This window comes from Mytilus trossulus, chromosome 3 (genome assembly GCF_036588685.1).
Source record: "Mytilus trossulus isolate FHL-02 chromosome 3, PNRI_Mtr1.1.1.hap1, whole genome shotgun sequence".
In the NCBI taxonomy this organism is placed as follows: Eukaryota; Metazoa; Mollusca; class Bivalvia; order Mytilida; family Mytilidae; genus Mytilus; species Mytilus trossulus.
Window position 1 is genome coordinate 35,887,283 of NC_086375.1, and position 19,566 is coordinate 35,906,848.

The following is a 19,566-nucleotide window of genomic DNA, read 5'->3' on the forward strand; positions in this document are numbered from 1 at the left end:
AGGTGCTTGAAAGTAATTCTAGAACTGTTTCGGAAAGCCACTGTTGAGCAAAACGGAAAATATTGAACAAATATATGTTTATATTTCAATAAATTTCTTTTGATAAAGTAAGCTTATGGAAATAAAAACGACATAAATATGTAATAGATTGAAAATTTGTCTTAAACTTCACGTTATAAAAGATATGAATGAAAGCTATGGTTTAAAATGAACACTTCATCTAAGAACTCATTAAAACGTTTTGAAGACTATCAAGGAAAATTAAAGGTACTTTTATTTTAATCCAGAAGCAGAGGGTATGGTATCATGTCGCTCATAAAGTTGTCGCTTTATTCAATACCATATATTGGTGGTGTATATTTACTGTATAAATGGATAACTCCTAGTGACACTGATATGAAACAGGTACTCAATTACATGAACCAATGCAGAAATAAAAATAAACAGATACATGTAAAGGTCATTTGCGCTTCTTCTTCTTCTTCTTCCAGGTAAGGAACCGGATTCATTGCTGAATGTTAATGGTTCCGCGCGAAAACTTTACGCTTGGAAGTCAATGATTGCATGTACAATGTACAATGAATAAATATAAGCTGAAGACTGCTTAATTCCTAGACCTTATTGCTTGGTTTTTTTTCTGTGTCAGTTAAATGGTTGACATCATTTAACACTATAGCTTTTCCTTGTAGCCCCAGACATATCTTCTCTAATCGCACCTCTGGCTCTGACCGATGCCCTGGTACTATACGCTTTATCGCTATTGGAAGTTTTCCTGCTTAGCAGAGAATCTCTCTCTCTTGAACCTTTCAGTTCATTCAACAATAACTTTTCCATTGTAGCGTCAGAATTTAAAAAAAATTTATGACGTTAATATTTTACAAGAACTTGTGCATGTTGTGGGATGTTCAGTAATGGCAGACAAAAAGCGATAAGGTATATTTCATAAAGGGGTAATTAGACCTTTAACCTGACTGTACTATAGCTATGACTTTTTGTACAATGTATAGTCCAAAAGTTCTAAATTCAGACAGTCTGAAAGTCCTACACATAGTCACTAGTTTCAGAAAAAGTATATATACATATTGTCATATGCATGTAATGTTTGTATAAAGGTATATGTTTTCACAGATCGCAAGACAATACATTTTATAGTGGTAACCAGCAGTTTACCCCATATCATGACTGCTAATTAAAAATATAAAATAAAGTGGCTTTGTCATCTTATTTTTATCTCCTAACACATGAATTGCATCATGTGTCTGGGCCGACCAATGCCATATGCAGACTTAAGGATAACTCTATATCAGCCTGTGACACATTACCCCAAAACACTTTTGACTTGCTTTAAAATAATTTCATTGTCATTCTTCATGTTCTTGACATATTAAAATGTTTTTGAACAAAAAATAATAAAAAAAAAACATTGTCTAACTTGTCGTTTCCATTAAAGCACAATGTGATCAAATAAAAATGTAGTAAGTTTTTGTACAGATTGATAAATCGAGTACATACAAATGTAAAATGCATATATAAAAGTATTTTTTCACCGACTAATTGAAATGTTTTCATTGGAACTCTTCAAATCTATTTTTATTTATATTTCAGAGATTTGCAAATAGTCCTGATCCATACTTGAGAGAAAAATACAAAAAACTACAGTGGGAAGAAAAAAAGAAAAAACAAGATGCCTAATTGTTTGTTAAAACCATTACAATTAACTTTAGCCATTTTCAAGCCAGACATTGTTTCTAGACCTCATATTGTTCAACAAATTAAACAGATGATTCGAGATGATGGATTTTTTTTTGTAAAATCAACAACATGTTACCTTCCACGTTCAAAAGCAGAGGAATTCTACAAGGAACATGATGGGAAATTTTTTCATAATAGACTTGTCACTTTCATTTCAAGTGGTCATGTTAGTGCCCATATCTTAGCAAAACATGATGCAATTAAATGCTGGAGGAAGTTAATGGGACCAACGAAAGTCCTCAAAACTGTTCATGAAGACCCACATTCAATACGAGGGAAATTTGGATTAACGGATACCAGGAACGCTACTCATGGTTCAGATTCGGAGGAGAGTGCTAGAAGAGAGATTAATTTTTTCTTTCCTGATTTTAACATTGAAGAATGGCATAGAACAGAAGAACAATATTTTAGAGAAGGAAAGATTAAATTTTGTGAAGATAAAGAAATACATGTTATTATTGCTGAGAATGAACACAAACTGAGTCATGAATAGTAATTGAAAATGACATCAAATAAAAAAGATGTAAAATTATCTGTTTTTGTAGATGACTGTGTAAAATTGCTTATTATATTCCTTTCATGTAGATACTGCAGTTATGAATAAGTTGCTTTGTACATTTTTTGCTGATTCAGATATAATTTGGTCAATTTTAATGTTGAAACACAAAAAAAATAATTTATATAAGAAAATATAAAATAAGTGTAAATTTTTGTTCATATATATCATGTTTACAGGTACATACATTTATGCAGGATTAAACAGAGTAAATGAGAACTTACAATGAGAACCTTTTTGTTTAGTTTGTTGATAGTTTTCAGGGAATTAATATAGCTTGACATAATATTAAATAGAATGATTTATGTTATACCTAAATGTACTATTTATTTCTTTGTGTCATATTGGGTTGCTGTTTCTAGTTTTCTTTCTGATTATGTAATTGAGTTATTCTTTTTATAAACCTTACCAGCTAACTAACGATTATATTTTGACAGACTGTGTGACATAATGCAGAAAACATGCTTGACGTTGTTATAATTTTTTATAAACAATGGCACTCCATTTTGACAGTAAATATACATGTATAATTGCAGGGTTTTTGGTTATACATACCATACAACCTCGAGACAGATTTAATTTATTCAATGTCACTATATCTAATGTGAAGAAAAAAAAAAAAAAAAAAATTGTAATTATATGATGATGAAAAGTAATTTTACTCAGTTTTCCCACAATTTCAAATTTTTTTCCACTTAAACCAATATACCAAAGATTATGATTAAATTAAAATTGTCTTTTGAATACAACATGGTTGTTACTATAAAGATTCCTTTGAGACAAACTTCTTTAATCATTTGTCTTCAAATAACTAGTTAATATGAATTATAATGTTGATAATAATTGTGTATATTCTTAAAATCATTGCGTTTTTGATTAAACATAATTCATATCTTTTGTCTTTTCTCTAGATCTTCATGAATATTTGATGTATTTCTTTTTGTTTGAAAAAGGACTGATTTTTATATTCAGCTCATCTAACCCATATAATTATTAATAAGGGAGATATATTAGAGAGAGGCTCATAGATCGAAAATAAAACTGACAACACCATGACTATCAAAGAAAATAACAAACAGACAAATAAAAGTACACAAGACACAACATAGAAAACTTAAGACTCAACAACACAATCCCCACCAAAAAACTGGGGGTGGTCTTAGGTGCTCTGGAAGGGTAAGAAGATCCTGCTCCACATGTGTCATGTGGAGATATGTTTCACTCTAATTAAAAAAGATGTAACAATAAATAATAATAGAAAACAATACAGCATTCAAAGAGTAGGAAATGATACTTAAGGTGCTGTATTCTTATACATGTTGGATTTTTCTGTATTGATTTGTGATTTTGTTTTGCAAATACTCAGGATAAAGTTTTATAAAATATACAAAATATATGTATAACAATATACAAAATTGAAATGGAGAATGTGGAAAGAGACAACAACCTGACCAAAGTGTAATTAAAAAGCTAGCTGAAGGCCACCAATGTGTCTTCATCACAGTGAGAAAAAATATAGGACTGCTTTCTATTACATTGTGACAAGGGAGATAATTTGCCCACAATTTAAAATTTAATGCAAGTTTGTGACGAAGAGCAATAAAGAGATTGCTGTATTTTTTACATCAAATTGTGACTTCAGAGATAACTGTATTGTGATATAGGAAACATTTAATGTATTTAATGACAACGGAGATAATAACACAAACTGAATGTGTAAAGGGAAGTAATCTACACAAACTGAATATAAAAAGGGAAGTAATACACAAGTTGTTGCCTTTTTTCCAGTTCTTCTTAAATATATGTTGTACTCCTTTTTGTTTGAAAAAGGGCTGATTTTTTTTACATTTAGCTCACCTGACCTATATTAATAAGGGAGATATGCTACTCTCTATTTAGAAGATGTAGCAAGAAATAATGATAGAATATAAAGGGAAGTAATCTACACAAACTGAATATTGAAATGGAAGTTACACAATGATAGACCACAATGTGTCTTCATAGCAAGAAAATATATATGACTGCTTTCTATTACATTGTGTCAAGGGAGATAATTGGCCCACAATTTAAAATTTCATATTATTCAGCTTGTGTAGATAACTTCCCTTTACTTCCTTTTATTATTATCCTTTGCCTTTAAATACATTACAAACTTGTGTTTCTGTTTCCTATATTACAATACAGTTAACTTTATTAACAAGAACGGAGATTGAGATACTAGTAAATTAAATAACAGATCATTTGATTATTGACTTATAAAACTCTTTTATGGATAGTTGTCTATTGGCAATAATACCACATCTTCTTTTTTATATACAAACAAAAACAACAACATTTTGCCAAGATAACCTGACTTAAAGGTACAACATATGACATGTGTACTATTCCCCATGGCTATCGAGAAGACTGAGTGAAATTGAATTTGTGAATCCGCCTTAAGCAATTTATTTGATTTTTTTAGAAGGCAATTTTCGTGGCTTCAACACAGATGTGGAGAGAGAACTAGTGTTTGATTTTTTTCGGAAAAGGGATCAACAAATTTTTTAAATTTGTGAAGATACGGTGTCTACCTCCATCTTGGATTTTAAAATACCAGAAATATCAGTCTAGATCTTTAATAGAATGTGCAAATTTTGAGAGTAGTAGGTAATTCATTTGTAAGAATTTTCATTTAAATATAGATAATCATTTTGTTTGATTCAATTATTTCCAAAATTGCCACATAAGGAGCGGCAACTCAAATGCAAGGGCAGATAATACAGATAAAGGTACTTTTACAATAGAATGTGTTAGGAATTTACCTATTTTATAATGTAGCAAGAAAATGGGTTGGTGACCCCATTTTTAGCTTATGCCATCACTTGGCGTCCGTCGTCGTCTGTTGTCGTAAACTATTTCAAGAATCTTCTCCTCTGAAACTACTAGGCCAAATACTTCCAAACTTTAACTGAATGTTCTTTAGGGTATCTAGTTTATAAAAAGTATCCGAAGTTTTGATCTATCAACATACATCATTTTTGCTGTTTACAGTTTATCTTTATCTATAATAATATTCAAGATAATGACCACAAGAGTGCACACACTGAAATGTCGCCTTCTTTACTAATCCTTGATACTATCTTGATAGACCTAAATATAAAGCTTTATTACAACTGTCACGTAAACTCAACATTAACCAAGAAAATGAAACAATGAACCATGAAAATGAGGCCAAGGTAAGATGAACCATGCCAGGCAGACCTGTACAGCTAACAATTCTTCAATACACCAAATATAGTTGACTTATTGCTTATAAATAAAGAAAAACAGACCAAAACACGAACACTTAAAATTTAGCAATGGACCCTGAAAATGAGGTCAAGGACAAATAAAACCTGCATAACCGACATTAAGATCATAAAATATTTCCATACACCAAATATAGTTGACTTAATTTATTTAGTATTAGAAAAAAAGGCCAAAACTCAAAAACTTAACTTTGACCACTGAACCATGAAAATGAGGTCAAGGTCATATGACACCTGCCAGGTAGACCTGTACACCTTACAACCATTCCATGCACAAAATATAGAAGACCTATTGCAAACAGTATAAGAAAAACAGACCAAAACACAACCAGATGCTCCGCAGGGCGCATCTTTATATGACCGCAGAGGTTGAACCCTGAACAGTTGGGGCAAGTATGGATACAACATTCAAGCTGAATCCAGCTTTAAATTTGGATTGTGATTAAATAGTTGACACAGCATATGTTTCTGACACAGAATGAATGTGTTCGAATGAACTTAAAAATTTTGTTTTCTCTTAGAGCAATTCACTATGCTGTTGAATATTAATCCTCTCAAAAAAATGTTTGAAGAAATTTTCTTCTTATTTATGAAATTTCAAATGAAAAAAAATTGACCCCCCTCCCCCCCCAATTTATTTTTCACATCCCCCTTTCCCTTATTCCAAAACTGATCTTAATTAAAATTTCTAATGGAGTTTGCAACAATAACTACTCATTTAAATACTTCATAGAATATTAAGATGTAAAAAAAATGCTTGTTATCTCTGAATGGTAAAGATTGTTTTAATTTATCAGTTGGTAGTAAAAAGTGAATATACATTGTATATTGTATATAACAAAGATTTAAGTTGATTCTGGGCAAAGAAAGATAACTCCAATTAAAAAATTTCTTGCTATTGCACAATATTGTGCAATAAGATATTTCTTGCTTACTATTCTGGACAAAGAAAGATAACTCTAATTAAAAAAAAAATTGTTATTGCACAATATTAGGCAATTAGATATTTCTTGCTATTGCGCAATACTGTGCAATTGAAAAGACTTGCTATTGCACAATACTGTGCAATTGAAGATTTCTTGCTATTGCGCAATACCATGCAATGGTAAATTTCTTGCTATTGCACAATACTTACTTATTTTAGATCCTGATTTGGACCAACTTGAAAACTGGGCCCATAATAAAAAATCTAAGTACATGTTTGGATTCAGAATATCAAAGAACCCCAAGAATTCAATTATTGTTAAAATCAAACTAAGTTTACTTTTCGACCCTTTGGACCTTAATGTAGACCAATTTGAAAACAGAACCAAAAATTAAGAATCTACATACACAGTTAGATTTTGCATATCAAAGAACCCCATTTATTCAATTTTTGATGAAATTAAACAAAGTTCGATTTTGGACCCCGATTTGGACCAACTTGAAAACTGGGCCAATAATAAAAAATCTAAATACATTTTAGATTCAGCATACCAAAGTACCCCAAGGATTCAATTTTTGTCAAAATCAAACTAAGTTTAATTTTGGACCCTTTGGACCTTAATGTAAAAAAAAATCAATACCAACCTTCCTTTTATGGTCATAAACCTTGTGTTTAAATTTCATAGATTTCTATTTACTTATACTTAAGTTATGGTGCAAAAACCAAGAAAAATGCTCTTTTGGGCCCCTTTTTGGCCCCTAATTCCTAAACTGTTAGGACAGAAACTCCCAAAATCAATACCAACCTTCCTTATGTGGTCATAAACCTTGTGTTAAAATTTCATAGATTTCTATTAACTTATACTAAAGTTCTGGTGCAAAAAACAAGAAAAAAATGCTTATTTGGACTCCTTTTTGGCCCCTATTTGCTAAACTGTTAGAACCAAAACTCCCAAAATCTATCCCAACCTTCCTTTTGTGGTCATTAACCTTGTGTCAAAATTTCATAGATTTCTCTTAATTTTTACTAAAGTAACTGTGCGAAAAACAAGAAAATGCTTATTTGGGCCCTTTTTGGCCCCTAATTCCTAAAATGTTGGGATCAAAACTCCCAAAATCAATCCCAACCTTCCTTTTGTGGTCATAAACCTTGTGTTAAAATTTCATAGATTTATATTCACTTTTACATAAGTTAAGAGTGTGAAAACTAAAAGTATTCGACGACGACAATGCAGACTACGACGCCAACATGATAGTAATATATGACGAAAAATTTTTCAAATTTTGCAGTCGTATAAAAACTTAACTATACCCACTGAACCATGAAAATGAGGTCAAGGTCAGATGACACCTGCCAGTTGGACATGTACACCTTACAGCCCTTCCATACACCGAATATACTAGACCTATTGCTTATAGTATCTGAGATATGGACTTGACCACGAAAACTTAACCTTGTTCACTGATCCATGAAATGAGGTTGAGGTCAAGTGAAAACTGTCTGACGGGTAAGAGGACCTTGCAAGGTATGCACATACCAAATATAATTATCCTATTACTTATAATAAGAGAGAATTTAACATTACAAAAAATCTTAACTTTTTTTTCAAGTAGTCACTGAACCATGCAAATGAGGTCAAGGACATTGGACATGTGACTGACGGAAACTTCGTGACATGAGGCATCCATATACAAAGTTTGAAGCATCCAAGTCTCCCACCATTTAAAATATAAAGCTTTTAAGAAGTGAGCTAACACCGCCGCCGCCACCGTCTCCGCCGGATCACTATCCCTATGTCACGCTTTCTGCGACGACTCGACAATTACATAATTTCAGCAATTATAGAAGTATTTCCTGTGTAATTTCAATCCATATACATTTATTCAAGACACCAAGAACACCAAAAATCATTAGACAGCAAGAGGATGAACACTGCAATGAATAAAAGGGGAATTTGTCCATGGGACACAGATGATGCTCCCGATTGCATCATAATATATAAATGGACATTCTCAAGAACAGTAAAAGTGACGCTACCCAAATTGGTACTTGATCTGAGTTTTATGGAAATAAGCACTGTCTAGAAGTTTTATATCATTTGTTTGAGCAAACTTAAGTTGGAGAAGAGAAACGAAAAATTAAGTTATTTTTCCGTATGAAAAGGGGCATAATTCTTAACCTGTAAAGGTGATGCCACCAAATTTCAAAACTTGATCTGTATTTTGCCCTAAATAAGCATTGTATAAGAGATTCCTAACACTTGGATGAGGCAAACTTAAGGTAAGAGAATGGAAATGAACAATTCTGAATGTTTTTTGTTTGTAAAGGGGCATAACTCTTATAAATTTGAAAGCAAAGCCTATAAAGGACTGTGCTTTAGCGCATAATACACCCATTGCTCTTTTAACTTGTCTTTTATTGGAAAATTCCCCCTTTTTTGAGCATAAAAATTCAAAACAAGAAAATGTGAAATCTGAAAGTTATAAAAATTGAAAAGGAGTTTACATCAATAGATATAAACAATTCACCAAAGTTTCATGGACATTGGTGAAAGCCTTTTTGAGTTATTGTCCGAAGTGTTAAAAATCCCGCTTTTTTTATGAATAAAGCCCCATAAATCCAAAACTTAAAATCTGAAATATATAAAAATTAAAAGGGAGCTTACATCAATAGATATAAACAATTCACTTAAGTTTCATGGACATTGGTGAAAGCCTTTTTGAGTTATTGTCCGAAGTATTAAAAATCACCCTTTTTTTTTATGAATAAAGCCCCATAAATCCAAAACTTAACATCTGAAATTTATAAAAATTGAAAGGGAGCTTACATCAATAGATATAAACAATTCACCAAAGTTTCATGGACATTGGTGGAAGCCTTTTTTGAGTTATTATGTCCGAAGTGTTGAAAATCCCCCTTTTTTATGAATAAAGCCCCATAAATCCAAAACTTAAAATCTGAAATTATAAAAAAACGAAAGGGAGCATATGTCAATAGATATAAACAATTTACCAAAGTTTCATGGACATTGGTAAAAGCCTTTTTGAGTTATTGTCCGAAGTGTTGAAAATCCCCCCATTTTTATGAATAAAGCCCCATAAATCCAAAACTTAAAATCGGAAATTAAAAAAAAACGAAAGGGAGCTTACGTCAATAGATATAAACAATTCACTTAAGTTTCATGGAAGGGTGAAAGTTTTTTTGAGTTATTGTCCGAAGTGTGGACAACGGACGGACGGACAGACGGACGGCGGTATACCATAATATGTCTTGTCCCGGGCGTATAAAAATTCAAATTAATAGGTGTTTTGTGGTAAAAAGCATTGTCTTTAAGTTTCATAGCATTTGGATGAGGCAAATTTTAGTTTTAAAACAGTAACCAATTTCGCATTTTTTCTGTTTACACTGATCTTGTCTTGTTGTTGTTTGTAAAAGATAAGCAATAACTATTATATTAAAGTAATTGGATTTACAATAATAAACAAGAATGTGTCCACAATACACGGATGCCCCACTCGCACTATCATTTTCTATGTTTAGTGGACTGTGAAATTGGAATAAATTCTCTAATTTGGCATTAAAATTAGAATGATCTGATCAAAGGGAACATGTATACTAAGTTTCAAGTTGATTGGAATTCTACTTTATCAAAAACTACCTTGACAAAAAAACTTTAACCTGAAATTTGCACTATCATTTTCTATGTTCAGTGAACCGTAAAATTGGGGTCAAAACTTTAATTTGGCATATAAATTAGAAAGATCATATCATAGGGCACATGTATACTTAGTTTCAAGCTGATTGGACTTCAACTTCATTAAAAACTACCTTGACCAAAAACTTTAACCTGAAGCGGGACAGACAGACGCACAGACCAGAAAACATAATGCCCCTCTACTATCGTAGGTGGGGCATAAAAATGAAACAAGCTGTGCATTTAAATAACTTTAATAATTAGGAGAAAGAATTTAGCAATTCAATTACTTTCTCTTCCGCTAGTTTGACATATTGTTTTTTCTTTTTCTTCTTCGATTCTTCCATATATTGTTTTCTTATGGTTTTAACATTCACAGAACACTTTTTAACTTTTGTTTGTCTTTTTTTGGATGAAGTATCAATTCCCTGATCTTCAACTAATTTCAATAGGTTTTTGTATGGTTTCTTAAATATCTCCTCAATACTAAAATCTCTGTGGTTTGATTTCCTCACTGTTTCAGAATTTGATAATTTTTCACTGACATGAACAGCGATATCAACAATGTCTTTCTTAGTTAATGGTTCATTACGTGTTTCCTCTAGAATTTTATCATCCTTAGATAAATTTATCAACTTAATCAACTCCTCTTTGGCTTGTTCAATAAACTGATTATCTTTAAAACCATTTCTTTTCAAAAGTAAGTGTTCCTTCTTTAGTTCTCTTAGCTTATTTTCACAAGTTTTCAAATGAGGAGCATTCTTATCAAAATCATCAAATTGTTTTAATATATCTTTCAATTTTTTGAAGGATTTACAGTTTACAATTTCTTGTTTCAAATTCTTTTTATCAAAATTATCACAATTATTAAATAATTCTTTTCTAGATACAAGCAATCCTAAATCTTCCACGTTTTCATCATCTGCTATCTGATTGTTTTGACTATCTCTACGTAAAGTGTGGCTCTTTGGTGCTTGTCTGACAACAACATCACCAAGATCTTCACTATCACTCAGTTCCATGGCATTGTTCAAGATGCTTCTCCTCTCCAATAATTTATCACTAACTAATTTTTCTGGTTTGCTTGTTTCAACAATGTCTATTTTAGATGTATCTTCTTCCCATTGGGCCTCTGGTTGAGCATCCATGTCCTCATCAGGGTCTATAGATAAGTCCTCTGGACTGGGTGATATGTTGTCCTCAAGACTACAATATATTATTTATCAATATTATACAAAAATGAATAAAAAAATTAATGATTGGCAAATTTTTTCAAGCATGTGCAAGAAGAAAAAAGACACAGAGATTAGGGACCTTTGGATTCAAAGTTAAACGTGATAACCATTACAGAATGGTGACAATATTTAACAATCATTTCTTAGATTAGGTAATAACAAAATAGATGTTCAAACTTGGAGAGCTTCCATCATGCACAACTTTTTTATAAATTACCCTTTATAAATAAAACCTCAAGCTAAGTTACTTGCTAAAATATTAAAACCGTGTGATAGCACTTGACACAATAACTTGAGCTGTTCAGCCTGTCGTGACACAAATCAAAAACAAAGTAAACTAATGAAAAATGTATAACTACTATCCTAGCTATTACAATAGCTAATCTTTGAATTTTTAGTAAAAAATAAATAGTATGTACCTATCTGATTGAAATTCTTCTGTAGTCAGGAATGATGATAATGTACTAGGAAGATCTGCTGTTACTGTTTGTACCTGTAAAAGTATTGAATGGTTATATTCTTCTTTAAAAGAAAATGTTGTGGAATAGCTACTGACAAATTGAGGTGAATACTACACATAGTAAAAAAAATTGGGCATGGGTTAATTTTGTGTGAAATTATATTGATATATGGCTGCTCAAGCTCAGAAGCATACTTAGAAGATAGGAAAAAATAAAAAAAATAGATAGGGAATGTGTCCATTTTACAGAGATTATGCCCCTGCTTGTATATAACCATATAAAGGGATTAAACTCAAGAATGGTAAAAGTGACACTACCCAAATGTGTACTTGATCTGAGTTTTGTGGTAATAAACATTCAAGTAAGTTTCATACCATTTGGTAGATGCAAACTTAAGTTGAAAAGAAAGTGAGGATTTGGCACTTTTTCCATATTGTAAGAGGGGCATAACTATAGAATAGTAAAAGTGAGCCCACCTAAATTCAAACTTGATCTGTGTATTAATGTAATAAACATTGCACATAAGTTATTTATATCCCCTCTGCTACTGAGGGGGCATAAAAATAAAACAAAACTCCAATGCAATTCTGTATACAAATGAAGCAATTTTGAGCTTTCATCTGACATCTGTATGGAACTTGTAACAGTAAGGACTTGATATAATTGAAATGTTTTGTACATGCTAATTTCTGCAAAAATGTCAAATTTGATGGTTGGGGTTAATAAATATATTATTATTACTATACATTGCTAAAGGGAATTCCTATAAGAAACAAATCAATACTTATAGAAAACACGGTTAGAGGTTGATTTTTTTCAATGTTGTATGGACAAATTCAACTGATACATGTATTAGGCTTAAATTCTGTTATAATAGCAATAAGAAGGAACAGGATAACAACATTTGTAAAATGTGTGTGTTTTTTTTTTTAAATATGTATATTTATAGATACCTGTGTTTGAGGAAAAACATCTAAGCATTTGTAAATTCCTTCATACCATCTTGCAGAATGAAGACCTAATGACTTTCCCAGTGCCCTAGAAATACAAATGGCAAAATCAATATTTATAAAAGAAATTCATTGATAAAAATACAGTTTAAGACAAAGAAGAGTTTTAATTAGGATCTCGTCACAATGCAAATCTTTATTTAACCTAGCTACAAAAAGACAAAAGTAGCAATTGAAAGTGTGCACACTTGTCAATGTGTTCACTAGTGCAGTGGTTTCAGTCATTTTGTATTTTCACTTGTCTATTTAAGCAGGAGCTCATTCAAGCAGTAACATACTGTTTCTTCGTCTTTTAAGTGATCACATGGTTTACAGAGGGAGATTAGCTTAAAAGTTCAAAGTGTATTACAACTTACCATATTCTGCTGACCATTGACAAGAACACCATGTTCTGTGGTATAAAGTTTCCAATGGATATATTCTGACTAATATATCTGGTCATAATTAAGGAGAAATATAAACTTTTCTAAACCATAATGAAATACATCTGGTCCGAGTACACAGTTATCGTCCTTTGATTTTCGTTGTTCACGAATATAGTCCTTAATGTGGACAGTGTGTTACTTGCCAATTTTTGTTATACCCCTTCCAAATTTAATTCTCCATGTTTTATGCCTCATATAGCTAGTTGGGGGTGAAATGACACTGTAAAAAAATTTGGGTCATAAATATTTAGGTAAAGTAGTGATTAGGTCCAGCTGAAAAAGGTCAAAAATTAGCACTTCGGAAGCTGTCAAAAGATTTCAAGACCCCCTTAACACAAAATTGTCCATATTTTGAGTTAGAGCTGATGAAGTTTTCTATAATTTTGATATAATTTGTCCCAAAAGTAGTACAACACACTGTAAAAATGTTATTGAGAAAGCCTAGGTGGGATTTTTTTTATTTACATTTATTGTCTAAAAGAAATGCACTATGAAATAACTGTGTACTCGGACCATCTATTAGTACTCAATACTAGGCTACTTTTTTGGTCACAACAAAGTTAAGAGCTAACTGCACTATATCTTTTTTTTTTTATATTTAATGAAAATCTCAGATTTTACAGAAAATTGTGACTGTGTATCAATATACAGATTTTCTACTTCTGGTTTATCAGTTTAATACTTTGACAAAACTTTGAACTTCAACAATCATAACAATACATTGAGATAAGTTTTTTTTCTAATTTACACACTTTAAAACCATGCCTTCTTATTTTGTAAATTAAAATAAAATTTACCACTAAGAAAATTGGTAAACAATGACATGATATGACATGTAATCTGACTTATTCTGACTTATCAATGCTTCCTTTGTAAACAACTAAAACAGGCACTTTTTTCTGAATCTGAACAAAATATAAAAGGATACACATATGTGTACTTGCAGTAATTGCACATTTGTGTCATCAGTCTTGCCAAGCACATCATCTGTCTCAATAAATAAACTATCATCTGTTGTGCTGGTAGATATACTTCTCCAAGGTACAAATCACACCTAAAAAAGATAAGTGGAAACTTTTACTAGATCACCCTTTCTCAGAAACCCTCATACATGATGATTTACTACAAAAGCCACCAAAGATCTTCAGGTTTTTGTTACTGTTTACAATGATAACATTAAATAAAATATTGGTAGTATTATTTCAATATCAAATGGTGTATAAAATACTTATCAATTAAGATAAGATCTATCATCTGTGCCAAGGTTGATTTAACATAGGATGAATTTAACTTACGGTCCTCCAAATTGTCAAAGCAACCATGCATGCTAATTAAGTTGTCAGAGTAGAGGGCCCACCAAGAGGTGATGCTTAAAAAATGTAGTTTAAGTAATCCCCAATAAATAATAAAGGGGGCAAAATATTAAAACTGCCACATAAAACCAGCAGTGGCTCTTCTCATGACTAAAGCAAAATAGCAGGGATCTTGCTTACAAAATAGACCTTACCCTCAATTTAGAACTTGAAATGTCATCAAGGGACAGTGGTTTAGGAACTGATCACTGTACATAGCTAAAAGGGTAGATTTTTTATCATTTGAAACATGTTCAAACCAAACCTATAGTTATTGTGATTACTGTCTTATCTGAAGTCCTACATTAGGACAGGTGCTGAGTATTCTTTGTACAAATTGAGAACAGGTATTCTTTCAAATTTTACCTAGATGTACAGAACAGCTGTCAAATTTTGTAAAAAATTTTCTCCACTGGTTAAGGTGGTACCCAACACCTCCACTAAAATTAATTTGGCTCGTTTAATTTTCAAAAATTTTTGAAAAGTATTTACTTTGATCGTTTGACAATAATATTATAATTTCAAAAATTTGAACCAAGCATTTTATCAGAAAAATTACACTGGTTATATAGCAGTTTGAAAAACACTAATTTTGATCATTGAGAAGCTTAATATTCCCTTAACAACACAACGTCATTAAAACATTTGACTGATTTTACAGAGTTATATCCCTGTAGTGTTAGGTACCACCTAACAACAGGTTTCACTGTATTAATTATTTCCTTACCCATCAAAATGGTCTTTGAGTTCTGCAACATATTCAACAAGTTTCAAGTCTTTGTACCTATTCAAACAAGTCTTAATCTGTAAAAAAAAAAAAATAATAGTATTCTTGTTAACATCAAATCCTATTTTATATGAATAATAGACCTAAACATCTAATTAGTTATCAAAGTTAAAATACATTGAATAATCTCAAGTTCTGAGATTTTACTACATGTACAATCAATCCAAATTTTCAATATTTTTTTGTTTTTAATGTCAAACATTTTCTGTGATGTTGAAAAATATTTGGATAGTTTAATTTTTCGGTGAACACTTTTATATAATGATAAATTTACAAAAAAGAAGCAATCTCAAATGAAACACCGAACACAAACTAGACAAAGTGATGCCCCTGCACTCCATTCTGAAGTAAATGTATTAAAGCGAAGTCAATGAAGGACATTTTTTTGAGATATAATTATGCACACCTTCAATATATGTACTGACATACAGGAAAGTTACAACTTCCTAGGATTCAAACTGTTGGAGGAGTTATGCAGAATTACTATTTACCCATAATGGGACAGACGGACAGAAGGATGGACAGGCATAAAACAATATGGCCCACAACTTTAAGTTGCAGGGGCACAAAACACAAAATCCATTCACATGTACTACTTGTACTACCTACTCTTTTCAATCCCTGCATAGATTTTTCCCTTCTCCACTGACTGTTCATTTTATATACCATTCTAGACAAAACATAACTCTCCATTGTTAGAGATTCCTGTTTCTCTAATATAGTCAAACTGTCTGACAACATCTCTTTCATAGCATTGAATCCATCTATAAAATACACACATGAATCAATCATTCTATGATATTGAACAGTTATTGAAATTTAATATATACTAGAACACATTCGTGATATCGCGGGCCGTGACTGAATTATAGTATAGATTTGTATTGTTATCTTAGAAAGTCATACTGATTAAGATACTACAATAGGGAACAAAGTGACAATGATTGAATTTAGAGGTGTCAACCCTGTGATTATGATCCGTTTATGTTTAGCAAAATCCAGAATACACCGTTTGGTGGTGTGCCTGACAGATGCGGAACGTACAGATAAGGAAATAGATAACAGGTGAATATACTATTGGTATTGGTATCGAATTCAACCCGGAACTTGTTAATAATTGGTAATATTTATTATTTAGAAAACAAAAGGTTCTGGAGTGGTGTAATTTTTAATCAACACCATTGTCCTATATTAGCTATATATATATAAAGTTGAATTCTTTGATATCATTTTTACACGATGACGGCTGACAAATTGGACCTTGTTATTTTAGTATTATAGATATATATGTGTGGTTTTTTTAAATAAGGCCACGTTTTTTTTATTTGTTGGTTTACGGATCTGCCGACCCGATTTTGCCGATTTTTAGAATAAAAATAAATTGAATTTTCATACTTTTTTATTCCCGCCAACCCTTATAAATGCATTAACCCTGAAAAATAATTAAAATTTTCTTTTATTATGAAATGCATTAATCATTAACAAAGTTGATAACACTTTCTGTTGTGAAAAATAAAACTTCCAATTTACGTTTCTAAAAATAGACAAATCAAATGACCTTGAAATGTCTTTTGCACAAATAATTTTGCGGAACTAAACCTGTGTTTAAAACCAATTACAAAATAAGTTTGTTTCCCTTATTCGTCATCAGTCCGTAAGATGCATCATCTCAGAGAAATAGACTTGTCCAAATGTGGACAGGTGGAATACATCAATTAAAGTACTGAATATTAACAAATTATTTGAAATTTTCTTGTTTCATAGATAACAAAAAATATCGATCATTGGGATAAAAACCAGATTGCATGACAACTGATTAACCCGATATTGTCGTTTTTCCAGTGGACGGGTCTATAACGTTTTTCGACACCTGTGTTGAAACTTATTTTTGTACGACGTTTTTATATATTTTTTTTTTATCAGTTTTTCTGCTTGAAAATCATTATTCACCAAGTTTTCTGAGAGCTACGCGAATCTGTTTTTCTTGTTTGTAAAATGACGATTTAATTTCGTCTTTGTCCATGCAACCCCCCTTTTTAACAGGAAATTATTAAACGATGTCATGCGATGTTCATGATCACTGATCAATAATATTTCATCGAACTTAATGTTAAGAAATGATGACAAAACAGCATATAAGATAAACATTCTGCTAGTAAGGTGAAATATATATTTATTTTGCATATTTTTTCTGTTTTGAAAGATATTTTTCTGACCGACCGACCTGACTATTTTATGCGAAAAATCCGTAAACCAACAAATTAAAAAACCGTGGCCTAACTTCTTCCGACATCAAATTTCATGTACATGGAATACCAGTACATTTTCTTTCATGCAAACAATCGTGTGTCCATGATTAACTTATAAAGAACTGAAAACACTTCATTTCACTTTTTTCTGTTAATTACAACATCAGCAAACAAAATTTTTGCATACAAGTTTTTTAAGGTGTTCTTCTTTCAAACAAAGCCTGGTGAACTTCAAAGATATTTAAAACAGAAATTAGACTGCAGCTTTGTCAACTGTCAAAAACAATAACACAAACAAATTTCAAACACAATAATATTGCAATTTAAACGCTTTCAGAAATTTTAAAATTCTGAAAATTAGTAAATACTTAGTGATTTAAATGAATATTTTGCCAAAAATTCATTTTAAGCTTTCAAAGTTCATATATTGTACCTTCAACTTTTTTAATCAACAATGTCTTTATATAACAAGTAGGAGGAGGTAACTCTGTCCTTTTCATAACTGGCATTATCTTGCTACGTAGTGGCACTTCTGACATTGTAGCACTGCAAATAAAAAACAGGATTGTTGTTCAAATTCTATAAATTGCCAATTCCCGTTATTGACCCTGTAATTAGAGATCCTTTTTTTAGTTGACTCCCTTACGAGGGACATTAATAATCATTTACAATGCAGAGCTTGCAGAAACAGCAAATTTACCTACAGGTGCGTAATGTGAGTAATCTTTAGGGTTATAAAATCTGATAATAACATTAATTTGTTGTTAAGCTAATTACTTTTGTCATACGAAATTGTTGTTTATGAAAAAAATAGTTAAACCCCAATACATCATTTAGAAATCATCATGCTTTGCATTGCCTTAAGCTCTATGATTGACAAAGGGAAGTAATTTGTTTCAAAAGTGTGTAATAACAGAATCAAATTGGTAATTGGCAAATGGACTATTGCAGTCAAAATTAAAAGTATTTATGCCATGTATTTTATTGTTTAAACTTTTAGAAGATGCATTATCAAACTTTCATATTATTTGTAATAGATACAAATGTATGGTGAAATATATTATTTTAGCTGAAAACTATATTTCACCTCAATAAGAAAAAAATACAATGTAGTGCTGAAATTCACAGAAACTTATATTTGCTAGTAATGTAATAACATACAGATACAAACTTAGTCCTATAGAATACCTTGAAGTCACAATATCTTGTAGTCCTGAAATATACTGAAACTGATAACCTGTAGTATAGCAGCTAGCTTTACACAAGTTAACATGAAACATCGTAAATATTTGGCGAAATTGTAGACTGACTTCAACACATTCAAACGGGTATTAGGGCGAACAGAAACTAGGGCAAACCAGAATCAGGGCGGACGGACCCGGATTCTGATTGACCCATGGCCAGTCATAATTTTACAGTAATCATGGTAATTTATTATTTGGTCCTTTTTGATGGACATGGCACAGGGGCTTGTTCCAATTGCCGGGTTTACTATCCATACGAACCCCTAAAAAACACCTATATTTTATTTTTTTTTTTTTTTTTTTTTGTGTTTTTTTTAGGGGTTCGTATGGATAGTAAACCTGGCAATTGCCCCTGTGGAATGGTAATTATTTTTTCATACTCAATGAATACTTTTAAAAGAGATAAATTTTAATACACTAGAATTTACCATTCAGATTATAAGACAAGATTTAACAGTCTAACAGATCTTGCTCATCTACAAACAACATGCATGCACCTTCAACTTTTACACGTGCACTTTGTTTACAAAAAACACGTCGTCCGTAATTGTTTTTCATATTATTGTATATCCGAAATCATCGATTCTTT

General features: G+C 31.3%; 2 protein-coding genes across 3 annotated transcripts; one reads left to right on the top strand and one right to left on the bottom strand.

The window, feature by feature from the left end:
- The first annotated feature begins 243 nt into the window (after positions 1–243).
- LOC134711352 (nucleoside diphosphate kinase 6-like) lies at positions 244–3,202 on the top strand. 2 transcript variants are annotated; one of them, XM_063571904.1, is made up of 2 exons: positions 244–267; positions 1,606–3,202. In XM_063571904.1, exon 2 carries the CDS (start codon positions 1,685–1,687, stop codon positions 2,243–2,245), a length of 561 nt encoding a protein of 186 aa, XP_063427974.1. In that variant the 5' UTR covers positions 244–267; positions 1,606–1,684; the 3' UTR covers positions 2,246–3,202. The 2 variants fall into 2 exon arrangements, with proteins under 2 accessions (XP_063427974.1, XP_063427973.1); XM_063571903.1 differs by having other exon boundaries at positions 267–405.
- A 7,250-nt stretch (positions 3,203–10,452) lies between these two features.
- Positions 10,453–19,546, bottom strand: LOC134711353 (uncharacterized). Its single transcript, XM_063571905.1, has 9 exons — positions 19,406–19,546; positions 18,167–18,279; positions 16,094–16,248; positions 15,425–15,501; positions 14,274–14,399; positions 13,277–13,354; positions 12,864–12,948; positions 11,869–11,942; positions 10,453–11,420 (listed from the first exon to the last, which is right to left on the bottom strand). The coding sequence occupies exons 2-9, from the start codon at positions 18,270–18,272 to the stop codon at positions 10,475–10,477; spliced, it is 1,647 nt and encodes a 548-aa protein (XP_063427975.1). The 5' UTR covers positions 18,273–18,279; positions 19,406–19,546; the 3' UTR covers positions 10,453–10,474.
- Between the last annotated feature and the right edge of the window lie 20 nt (positions 19,547–19,566).

Excerpts from the sequence above, each read along its gene's own strand:
- LOC134711353 (XM_063571905.1), bottom strand. The coding sequence starts at position 18,272 with ATGTCAGAAGTGCCACTACGTAGCAAGATAATGCCAGTTATGAAAAGG. Across the intron at positions 16,249-18,166 it reads GTTGATTAAAAAAGTTGAAG|ATGGATTCAATGCTATGAAA; the intron begins GTACAATATATG and ends TGTATTTTATAG. Across the intron at positions 12,949-13,276 it reads TCAATGGTCAGCAGAATATG|GGCACTGGGAAAGTCATTAG; the intron begins GTAAGTTGTAAT and ends TTGTATTTCTAG.
- LOC134711352 (XM_063571904.1), top strand. The coding sequence starts at position 1,685 with ATGCCTAATTGTTTGTTAAAACCATTACAATTAACTTTAGCCATTTTC.